The sequence below is a fragment of the Morus notabilis genome, unplaced genomic scaffold, assembly GCF_000414095.1.
Source record: "Morus notabilis unplaced genomic scaffold, ASM41409v2 Scaffold241, whole genome shotgun sequence".
Lineage (NCBI taxonomy): Eukaryota > Viridiplantae > Streptophyta > Magnoliopsida > Rosales > Moraceae > Morus > Morus notabilis.
In genome coordinates, this window is record NW_010358037.1 from 460,309 (window position 1) to 472,885 (window position 12,577).

At 33.4% G+C, this 12,577-nt stretch overlaps 1 protein-coding gene across 1 annotated transcript; it reads right to left on the bottom strand.

The window, feature by feature from the left end:
- Nucleotides 1–242: 242 nt before the first annotated feature.
- LOC21403885 lies at nucleotides 243–7,582 on the bottom strand. Its single transcript, XM_024161124.1, has 15 exons — nucleotides 7,401–7,582; nucleotides 7,084–7,235; nucleotides 6,859–6,919; nucleotides 5,082–6,591; nucleotides 4,895–4,926; nucleotides 4,285–4,417; nucleotides 3,970–4,067; nucleotides 3,820–3,864; nucleotides 3,509–3,614; nucleotides 2,969–3,095; nucleotides 2,350–2,465; nucleotides 1,694–1,770; nucleotides 1,372–1,506; nucleotides 983–1,051; nucleotides 243–799 (listed from the first exon to the last, which is right to left on the bottom strand). Exons 2-15 carry the CDS (start codon nucleotides 7,227–7,229, stop codon nucleotides 527–529), a joined length of 2,928 nt encoding a protein of 975 aa, XP_024016892.1. The 5' UTR covers nucleotides 7,230–7,235; nucleotides 7,401–7,582; the 3' UTR covers nucleotides 243–526.
- Between the last annotated feature and the right edge of the window lie 4,995 nt (nucleotides 7,583–12,577).

The following is a 12,577-nucleotide window of genomic DNA, read 5'->3' on the forward strand; positions in this document are numbered from 1 at the left end:
TTTAGCAAGTTTTTCTCTCTTTTTTTTTTTTTTTTTCCTTCAGCCAATACACAAAACTATCTATTTGGCAACTAGGATGTGTCTCATTGTACAAACCCCAATTTAAGGTTAATTTCGTAAATTCACATGACAAAATCAGGTTTTTATCCCAAAAAGGTATAGATTTATATATTAATTATAATTTAAAAGTATACATTTAATAAGATTAAAAATGGAAAGTATAACATAAAATACAGGGTATAAATATGTAAATATCCTTGTTCGTTTTGATGTAATATCCTGCAAAGTCACCGCAACTGATGCATTTTGGTGTTTTGATGCGGATACTCCGTACATGTTGAAGAATGCATGGATTTTTATATTTTCCCCCTGTTTGGTAATAGTAAAACAAGAAGATTTTGCATCATATTGCAGTTTCCCCACTTGCAAATGATGTCCATTATTAACCAGAGATGAAGCCAATATGTATTATGGTACGCTTAGCAAAGAAGGTGAAGGTCTCATCTTTGCTTATATACCTCCCAAACTATTGTCTTAACCACAACTGATAATCTGATCCCTTATCAACGAACTTCTGCCAGCTCCCATCTAGATTATTTTCCTTGGAGGGATTCCAATCAAAATGCCCTAGCTTCATCACCAGGGTGTCACCAATCTGTGCAACATAACCTTCCTTGTTTGCATGGTATATCTTCATAGAGCTCCTGCAATGGATCCCGGCCCTTCTCCGAGCCTCGATAAGCTCGGTAATGATGTCGCGGATGCCAAAATCATAGAAATGGTCATAGAATATCACTGGCTGCAAAAGGAAATAGGGAATTTAAGCTTGGCTTGGCACAAATCATTATGTAAAATTTTCAATAGTGAATCCATTTGTCAAAAAATACATATCCCTTGGATCCATTAGTTAGTCTCAACCACATGTGGGGTTTTCATGGAACACCTAAGAAGCAATATCGCAACTGAAGGATTAAGAACTTACTGTTCCAGGATGGGTCAAGATATAGGCATATCCCTGTGCAAGCTTATCTCGCGGAAATGGCCAATGACCCTGGAATCAAACAGATTAATTTAGTCCATTTCCTTCTCTAAGCTTCATCAGTTTTCAACTTAAGTTTAAACAGATCACTTATGAATGAGTTATAACTCAAAACTCTTATAGTGTCGCTTATCAAGGACAGAGAGAGAAAGAGATAATATGGAACTTCCTAACCACCATTGAGACATGACTGTCGGATAGAAAGAATGATTTATTTGCATGAATTGTACGATAATGCTATAGTAAGCAATGCAAAATTTGGTGAATTATAATACAAATAATTCTTCCAATGTGCATGTGTGTTCTTTGTCTGGGTGTTTGAGGAGAGAGACCTGTGTTGATCCTGTATCATGGTTCTCTAAAAATGTAACAGCGCGAGAAGGCCACCATCCCATAACTCCGGTCGGCTTGCCTTGAGGATCAATCAACCTCCAGTACTCGTTATGCAGAGCAGAGTGGAGTATTCCCTGCATAAGTGCAATACCTCAAAATCGTGGATCGAAAAAAAAAAATCTTCAAGAGAGATTTCTCTGTAAAAAGATTAAAAACAGGAGAGGGATTATCTGGGAAACTCAATAAAGAAGACCTAAAAGTTATGAAATTTATTCTCTTAGTCTTATTCATGTGAAAATACTAAGAAAACATAAAGATTACCTTGGTTGTCACATCGAATGCTGAAGACGTACCATCTGTGGCGTTGATCCAATTCACTATCCTTTGCCGATGAGCATCTAGAATTTAAGCAATTTCAAGGTACGACAACAACAATTCTATCACGAGTCAAATATGTAAGACTCCACATTTTTTGTGGGGAGAGCTAAAAATTGACAGGAAACTAGTAAAATAAGAAAGGAGTCCATTTATGAAGTTAAAAGGTCTTTTCAAGCCTCCTAGGAATAAACCATGCACGTATAGAGCAACTAACAGTATCCCGGATCATAAATAACAGTATCCCGGATCCCTTGCCATAATTATCCTAGACCGTTATTTTTTTTTTTCCGAAGTCGTCCTAGAGCATAATTTGAAGAAATGATTTGTGTCAAAATATAAATTGCTAGCGCAAGATCCGGATATGAACTTCTTTTGGGTAGCAAAAAAATCTTCATGACATCTATACCGTAGATAAACATCAAGCATGATATCTCCGAAATATTTTACTCTACACCTTGACCAGTTTGCAGACAAATAAACAGTGCATTTTCTGAGACATGAAACTAGGCAGATTCAGTAGGAGTATGCATGTGGGTATTGCAACACTGAGCAAAGATAGGAATTAATGCCACTAGTATTGACCCACAGGCCTTACTTACCTTGATTGTAACACAAGTTACCATGTTCATAAGTTAAACTGTCCCAATATTCTCCAATAGCAAAGGCGGGATTTGAAGCTTCTATATATTCCTTTACATATGTACCCGAGAAGCCTCTGTGAACAACATGGAAGACAGCAATTTTTCCACTATGATTTAGTAATAGAAACAGATATGCAGAGTAAATAAATGTATTCAAAAGTTTCCCAAATATCACACTGCGATATGCTGAATCAAGGATCGTGATTCCCCTATGGAAGGGTCTAAAAAACAATTTTATTTTTTTCGTTCAAATACATATCAGCCTCTTTTCTTTATTATATGATAATGTAACTAGTATTTGATATCAGAAAATCCTAATGTAAATAAGAGTATTTATTTGTAGTAAGTACAATTAGAATGTATGAATGACGAACATATACATAGCAAACAGAAGCTTTTAGTTTTTAGTGAATGGCCTCTGATGATCCAACAGAAGCTTACATTCTTTTCCACCAAACTTATATTCTCAATTTCCCATTTATAATTCATGCTTATAAGGGGAAAGAACTGAAATTGACAGCAGCAAGTGTTTGAAGACATAAATGTTAGAGGCTGAGAAACTAGAGAAATGCATAACCTTACAAAGTCGAGGCGCCACCCATCAAAACCAATATCATTTCGAAGCCAATTTAACCACTCTTTTATATCTCTTCTTACAAAATCCTGCGAATGATCAATGTTTGGTGCTGCATGGAATATATCACCTATGCACAGCATTAAGAGCAGAGATGAGTAAGAAGGAAGGCTTTACTTTGCCACCTACTCTCTATAACAATAATAACGCTTTCGTGTTCAACAACAGACAAATAGGAAGTAGAGTTAATACGTTGGAACTTGCAATTAAAAGGTTTCCACGAGCAGATCAGCTACAGGATTCTAGCTGAAGGATATGAATTCATAATCATCCATTCAAGATAAGTCATATAACATGTTCATATCACTGTTCTATTAATTTGTTGGACTTATTCCTTTTATGCTCATAGAACAAGGCATGAGGTTGGGAACGATATGCAATTAGATAATCTTATCATGAGAATCTACCAGTTATAAGCAGCTATTTCTTGTCAAGTATTTGTACTCCAGCAATGAATAAATAAATAGAAAGGGACCACGGTACCGCTTGAAGGATTTCCGCGACCCTGATAATTTGGATCATCACAAACAATTGCTTCAGGCCCCCAAGCAAGCTTGCCACCAAAAATGTTCCAAACACCATTTGGACTCTGAAATCAGCAATAGGTAAATTTCATCAACAGGCATCACCACAGCGCTCTGAAATGGAATCTAAAATTATATTCCAATTAACCAACTACATTATTTGAACCTTGCAAGATGTGATAAATGTTGCAATCTCAAAGGTGTTTCTTCTGTGGTAATTTCATTGTCACCAATGAACTAGCATGAAGTTCAATGAGAAAGAGAGTTTACCTGTTTTTCCGCACATCGATGATTCAGTACAACATCGCCTAAGGCCTATATTCATGGGAAACATAGGTAGAGCTCAAATTTTAAGGAACCAAACATGTATTAGGTTCAACTTGCAAGACTCATCCTTTCAAATAAATATTTCACACATACCAGAATGTGGTGAGAATGCATTTCCTCAATGCAGTATTTCAGTTCTTCCTCAGTACCATATTCCGAGTTCAAATTGTAAAGATCAGTAGGCATATAACCTGCATTTCATTAGATAATTGAACACTACAATGAGTCTTTCTAAGTCCTTAACTAATTCTAATTAGTTTAACAAAACACGTAAAACTAAAAGGCATTTGAAACCAATAGAAAAGCAATATCTATGCGCGTAAAAAAGAAACAATTAAAAAATTCATAAGATGGAGTTTAGACAATCATCAAAGGCCAGTAGGACTTTAACAATCAAGTGAGAAAAACCTTGAGCAGCTACAGATTTCGTTGGTGGTGGAAACCAAACTGCTGTTGCCCCAGACTGGGATAAATCAGCAGCTTTAGCAGCCAGCTCCAAGTACCACTGCCTTCTCCAGCTTTCCCAGTTGAAAGCTTGAAACTTCACGCGGAAAAGAGTACTCATCAGACAAGATGCATTGTAGAAAATTAGACATACAAGAATTCCACACAGTAAAAAGTACAGCTTAAAAGGCAGGAAAGAGAAAACTATAAATTCAAGTAATCTTGACAGTATCGTGATGGCAGCAGAAACAACATTCTCATTCGGGATGCACCTTGACCAAACTTAAAAACATTGATAGCAAGAAGTAATCTCATAAATTCTAGTACACTTCTGCATACAAGAAGCAATCTTAATTCTCATTTACTTCAAAATTATCATGTAACAACATAACCCATTTCATTTCCAGAGAAATCAAATATTGAATAATCACAATTTTAATGCAACATAAAACATCTATAAGTTGCAACTTTAATCAAAAGAGCCTAGGCACATACTTCATATCAATAAACATGATAAAAGCAATCCGAATATCCATCTACATTTATCTATAATGAGTATCAATTAGGTACTCACCACAATCTCTCGCCCGGTTCCAGTTCCTGGTTCTGCATTGAAGTGCATGTCAAAATTACATGTAAATACAGGCTTTGTTTCAGATCGATAAATTAGGAGAAAAAAGAATATTTATTCGAAAAAAGAGAAAGAAGAAGAAGAAGAATAAGAAGAATAAGAAACACTTTGATGACACAAGAAAACTTACCTAATTTCGTATGTTCTGGTGTCCTCTGCCACTGTATGGTCTTTCGCTGAAGAGCACGCTCAAGAGCCTTGCGCTTCTTCTCTATTGTTTCTTTCTCCATGACCTGCTCGATAAGCGTATCCCCGTCTTTCAGCTTTTCTTCAGCAATGGACCACACCTTATCAGGTTTAGGCAAATCCAAAGTTCTGAAATCCGAAGTCAACGCTTCAGCTACATCAATCTTTCTTGGAGGAAACTTTGGACGGATAGTGCGTATCCTCCGTGCTCTCCATTGCGGTATCTCTCTACGAGGACCGTTGCTTAGAAGTTTCCACTTCTGTGAATCATCATCAGTTAAAAGGTCTATCCTTCCACCATTAACAACATAGATGGAATCTTTATCCCCTTCAACTAGTGGACTTTCCTTCACTAACAACGACTCTGCAAGATTTGCTCTTTGTCTCCACATTTTCAAAGCATCTTCAGATGCCTTCAATGATCGCTGGAGAGCTTCACATCTCCTTAGATAGGCAGTATCTCTGGAACTAGCTGTTTCTTTTGCTGCTTCAATAGCAGCCTTGATGCTTTCCAACTCGGCCTTAAACGCTTTTGTAGCAGCCTTCTTTCTTTCCAAGGCATCTTTCTTCATTTTCTCCAGCAGTGACTTGATTTCCTCCTCCTGCTGGAGGGCCTTTTTCCTGTTTGCTTCCTGAAATTCTACTAATTCTTTCTCAGCATTGTTGGCACGAATCTCAGACGCATTCGCTTGCTCGCGAACCTGTTCCATCTCCAATTTCAACTTATCAACCTCGCTTCTTATAAGCAATAACTGAGATTCTAAATCATTCACAATACGCTTTAACTTCATATTTTCAGACTGAACAGAAACAATCTCCTCAACTGGGTTTATTCCGCCACCAAAAGCTGACACTGCTTTTGTTGCATAATCACCAGCCTTTTCTGCTACATCAAGGGCCTTGTTTATGGCGTCTTTCGACTGCTCCACAATCGACGAAATAGTACCTTCAGTGGCATCCTTGATTTGCTTTTCTATCTGATAGGCTGCTTCGGCCGCAGAAGTTTCAGCAGCCGAAACCCTGAGCTGAGCATCTTCTAGTATGTGAGAAGTAGCCTGCTGAAAAGCTATCTCTGCAAACTTCTCTACTTGCACTGCAAGTTCAACAGCATCTTGTTTGGCGAGGACCAACTTAGACTCCAGTGAGAACTTCTCATCGACCGACTCCTGCAGCTTTTGGTGGAACAATGACTTAGCTGCCTCAAGTTCTGAAACAACCAGTTCCTTGTCATGTAATATGGTATCAATGTATTCCTTTTGTTTCGCCTCTGAACGGGCCAACTCTTCAATCAACTGATCTCTCTCCTTCTGAATGGCTTCTTGCTTAGCTCTGGCCTCGGAGAGAGCTTGTCTAGCTTTCATTAGTTCATCTTCTTCTCCTGTCCCCAGTACTTCACTTCCACCCGACAAATAACCATCATCGACCAAGTCAGTGACAGCGTCATTGGAATCACCCTGCCATCAGAATCAAAACCCATAACCACTTATCACTCACTTTCTCATCCTTTTGGAATTTGGAAGACAAATAAATCATGCCCAATCAGATGAAATTTAAGCTTCATCTCCTTTGCAACAATATATTTCTTTGAATTTGAGTTTGACCTCTATGAATTAAAGTTACATTAAACGATTACTTTATAAGCTTTGATGACTGTAAAAATCCATAAGCATTAAAGGAACATAAAGTCCTAAGGAGAGCCGTAGAGGTGAGAAAATCCATACCACACTCGAGAAAATTCTACTTCTTGATCTAGAAATCACCTGGTCTTTACATGAAATTTTCCTGCAGTAATTACACTTTCATCATGATCATGAAAACTTCACTTACAAACGACAAACATCAATTTTTTTTAACCATAAATAGAAAAAACAAATTCAAACACGGGAATCAAGTCATCAACACAGGAATTCAAAGAATGGGCAATTTAAGCAATGTTTTTTACGCACTTTTTTCTCTTTGAAGCAGCTTTAGAGCAAACGATAATCCGACCCGTATATAAATTCAAAACCCGTTTGCCAATAGCACCTGGAGAAACTACGGCATTGGAAGGAAGAATCCCAAATGCCATCTGGGTCAGTAAAGTGGAGCCCATTTCTTCCTGTTAAGACAATCATCAAAGCTCGAACATTAATAACAATGAAACCAAATAATAAAGAAGTACTTACTAATTATCTACAGCACCCAGCAAAAAATAATAATAATAAATTCGATAAAGAAGAAGCTTAGAAATTTGAATGAAGATAAGTAGAACTAAAAAACAAACCTGATTACTAAATCCGTGGTTTACAATACGTAATCTGAGTTAGCTGTCATCTAAGTGGGTGGAACTGGAAATGAAATCATGATTCTTGTGGCCATGGATGCCGTACAGAAGAGAGAAGATGGAAATGAAGTGGCGCGGAGAGTGAGGCATTTATAAGATTGCGTACAAAGTTGATTGGAAAAGGCGCTTTTGAGCTTGGGATTGCAAATTTCTCTTTTTACTTTGAATATATAATAAAATATTGTGTACTTTTTTTGACTAATCTCCATTTTGTTTTTTACTTTGAATATATAATAAAATAGTTTTGTTTTATGGGCTTTTACAAATGTTTCGAGGGCAGATTAGTCAAATTGAGAAGTGGGCCGTGACCCTCACGGATTTAACGAACTCCTTCCAACTACTTATAAAGGGACTTTTTCCTAGATATTTGCCTTGAGAAAGCAAATTTACAATTACAACTTCAAAAAAAAAGAAAGCAAATTTACTGCTACTAAAAACTAGTCAGTAACCTTCAAAAAAAAAAAAAAGTCACTTATATGATAAAAAGTATAAGAAGAGTTTATAAATAATAGTTTAAGTGAAAATTTTATATAATTAAATTGCTAACTTATATGATAAAAAAATTAAAAAAAAAGGGCACAAGTAAGGAGATTATTTTGATGAGAAAGTTTATATTAAGGTTTAAGTGATCTAAGAGAGGTAGGAGAGTAAAAGAGAAACAAAAAAGGAAAAATTAGGAGAATATTAGTGTAAGTGACTATGATAGATACATGGAACCAAAAAGAAAGAAAGAAAAAAATAAAAGCGGAAAAGAAAAGGTAAAAGACCGTTTGTATGAGATATTTGTGGACATGGGGTTAAAAAAGAAAGTTAAAATAGAAATAAATAAAATAAAAGATAAAGAATGGAATTAAAAAAAAAAAACAGAGAGAGTGAGAAAGTAAGGAACAAAAAGTAATGAAAAAATAAGTTTTTTTTTTTTAAATGAAATAAAGACACATACTCACGCACACAAACATTTGATCATGGAAGTAATGAAAGAAACTAACCACAATATTAGTCATAATTAACCAAAGTTACAAAAGAGATTATTATGATAAGAAAATTGAGATTGGATATTTAAGAAATCTATGAGAAAGAGTGATAGTGTTCAAATCGAGTGAAAATAAAAGAGGAACATAAAGGAAAGTGTTAGGAGAGTATCAAAAATAAAAGATTACGATACACATAAGAGCTAAAAAGAAGAAAGGCAAAAAAAAAAAAGTAGAACACCATATGTAATTACTACGGTCGACAAAATAGAGTTTAAAAAAAGAAGAAAAAAAGATAAAGCACGAAATCAATTGAGTTAAAAAAAAATAAGATTCAAGTGCTGTTAAGGGTACAAGACTACAGTAAATAGAGTTAGAAGGGAAAAAAAAGAAAAGTAATATATATATATATATATATATATATTTATATAAACGCATGATAAAAAGAAAGGAAAGAAAAAAAAAAGGGAGGAAAAAAGTGGCTAAGCACCAACACGGTGCGTATAGTACGACTAAGGAGTGAATACTGGAGCTTTTTTCTACTCTTTTAATATAGTTAAGATTAAGATGAGATTAGGATTAGGATATAGAAACTCCAAAACATGTACTGTACTTAGGGGTGTAAGAATTCAAACCAAACTCGTCTGAGCCAATTCTACTTACCTAAAAATAATAGGATTTTTTTTTTTGCGGTAGCAATAATGCCCAACCTGCAAAGTGCGAGTAGAGTTACGGGGCAGATTCAAGAAACCTGATATTGCCCTTACCTGGCTGAGTTTATCAGCACAGAAAAATAAATTAGCCCTAAATTTAATGTTTTCTTTGACCCAATTCTAACGTTTTCTTTGATCACGGCTATTTTCGGACACACACAACTCAGGCCCAATCCCAACGTTTTTCTTTGGCCAATGATAATGGCCTTAATTGCAAGAACCCCAACGTCAAGGCCCAATACAACCAACTCGGTCACCCCGAGCCTACCCGAGGTAATCTGAAGGGTTATGGGTTTGTTGCCTTAAAGAAGTGTTGCGGCCCAAATCTTTCTCAGCCCGCACATTGCGGCTCAACCCAATTTCAGGCCCAAGGTCGATCCTACCCGGCCGACTTACATGCCTAATTGTACCGGAGCTACAATAGAAATTCCAAAACATGTGTGGGTATGTTTGTTTGCCTGTATAACAATATCATGTTGTATTATTTTATTACAATACGATGTTTGATATGATCGTTGTATTGTATAATACGGATGATAAATTAATGCGGTATTTTTTATATCATATAGTACGGCTCATTTTTTGTGTATTGTACTATATTATTTTATAGTGAGTCTGTGATCCACTTTGGGATTTGGCACGACTGAGGGTCGGGGTCGGGCAGACACGTGGTCATATTGTAACCTATAAGGGTATGTTTGTTTGACCGTATTAGAGCACCGTATTGTATAATAATACAATATTTGATGTGACCATCATATTTGTATAAACTAATACGGATGGTAAATTAATACAGTCTATGTCGTATTATTGAATACGGCTCATTTTTGACATATTGTATTGTATGATTTTATAGTAGATCGATAATTCATATCGGGGTTGGCACGACTAGGGGTCGGGATTAAGCCGATATAGGGTCATGTCGGAGCCTATAATTGGTGAAAAATAGAGGTGACACAATGCAAATTTATATTTTTAAATATTACATTTTGACCTCAAAACTTTTACAAAATTACATTGTGACCGTAAAACTTTTGAAAATTTATATTTAGACTCCAAATTTTTTTCAAAAATTATATTTTGACCCCAAATTATTAAATTTCCTTTATACAATACGTCATGACACCAAACACTGTATTGTATTATGATAACACAATACAATACAATACACGTTATACAATACAATGCAAGCTACCAAACATGACCTAATTGTTTAAAAATAAGGAAGTTTATATTTTTTAAAATTGCATTTTGACCCCCCATTTCTTGAAAAATTAAACTTTAAGACCAAAATTTTTGAAAAATTAAATTTTGACTCCAAAACTTATGACAAATTATATTTTGACCATAAAATTTTTGAAAAATTACATTTGACCCCAAAATTTTTTAAAAATTTACATTTTGAGTAAAAGGAATTAATTAACTAATAGATTATTAAATAAACATTAGTAATTAATTAACTAATTATTTAATTATGTAACTAAAAGTTAATAATTTAAGTAGTAAAAGGAATATTAATAAATTATGTATATACTAATTATTTTTCTTAATACACTAATTAATTACTTATAATCTAATAAATATGAGTACGTTACTAACATAGTAATTACTTATAATTAATTACTAAATACTATTTTTAATTATTTATCATATTAATTTATTATATATATAGTTTAATTACTAATTTACTCATTAATGATAATTCATCTTTTATTATTATATTATTAATATATAAATTTTTATTTGCTAAATAATTATCAATTATTAATTACTTTATATATTAATTTAAGATTATTAATTACAGTCATCTTAACTGTCCACATCAATTAAACCTCACAATTTACCAAATGATATTACACTGCTTTTGAAACCAGCAACACTTGTATAATTACAACTTACTAAACACTCAACTGCTTTTTATAACAACTGTTTTTTCTTTCAGTACAGTTAAAAGTAATTTTTAAAAAAATTTATAACACTACCAAACTCGCCCAAAAACTTCTACTTCTTGATTATACTTCATCCACCCATGTTGATCCCATAACGTGGAAAGAAGATGGAAAGCTTTTGGTGATTCATAATTCCGATTTATTTTCCAAGTTCTCCAAATCTAACGAGTATTTCGTTGGGAATTCTTGCAAGGGGATTCACTTTTGCTTGAATAAAGCCTGCGCAATTTTTTTGAGTAGAGTGTGTTTGATAAATCCTTTTAGGCAAGAGGCTATAGAGTTGCCTGACAAGAGCCAACGTACCATAACAATTTTATCTCAACTCTAATATAAAGTTTGCGAGGACTCGAGTCGAATCAAATACGATAATTTTATTTCAACTCTAATATAAAGTTTGTGAGGACTCAAGTCGAATCAAATACGAATTGCATTACTTTAATGATTATAACCTTATGAAACATATAAAAACTTTTAAATAATAAATATGCAAGAACACACGAATTTACAAAATAAGTAATTTTATTATAATAATGAAAATGTCATTACGAAGAAAAATAAAGATAAAATAAACAAAAAATCTGAAAAAAAGAAACATATTTTTAAGGAAAAAAAGTATTGATTCTGAAATCTATAAAAGAAAAATAGAACTCTTAAATTCAAATACCATAATAGAAATAAATCAAATAATTGATTACAAACAATCAATTGCTTTAATGAAATAATTTCGCATTTTGTTATTTTTTCGTGTATGTTGATTTTTTTTCTGTTCCTTTTTTTTATCATTTATTTCTATTTCATAATAATTTGTTATATTTTTTTTTTCATAGTGATCTCATTATTAAAATTTAATTTGAAGGAATTATAATCATGAACATAATACTAGCACTCAATTAATTAATGAAAATATAATTAACCTTTCTTTAAATTTTGTATTTCGAGTTTATTGTAATGAAAGTAATTTTTCTATGGTAATTAGTATGTAGCGTATATCTCTTTTTTTTTTTTTTTTATTAATTTGAAATAGCCACTGATGTTTAAAAAGCTATCTGTGGTTTAAAATTTTCCCAATAAAAAAAATTTCCCTTCCTTTAGAACATTTACGTTTCATTAAATGCAAATTTTTTCCTTCCTCGTTAAATGTATACAGAGATTGACTTTGGGTGTTTTAATTTTTATTTGACTTGTACGGAGGTTGTTTACATATTTATTTCCTTTTTTTTCATGATGTAAGTCTTTGTTCTTATAATAGTAGAATTTTTGTAAATAAATAAAAAAGTATGCATTTTTTAAAATCAAGCGCTCATAATTTATGTAATTTATGTAAATGTTATATACATATGTACAAAGAAGCCCAAAAATTAATGTAAGTATATTGTACATAAAATGTTAATAAGTACATACATGGACATAAAATTAATGTACGTATTTTTCAAATTTAATACCTAGAAGAAAAAAACTCCTTAATATGATGTTTTTTTATATGT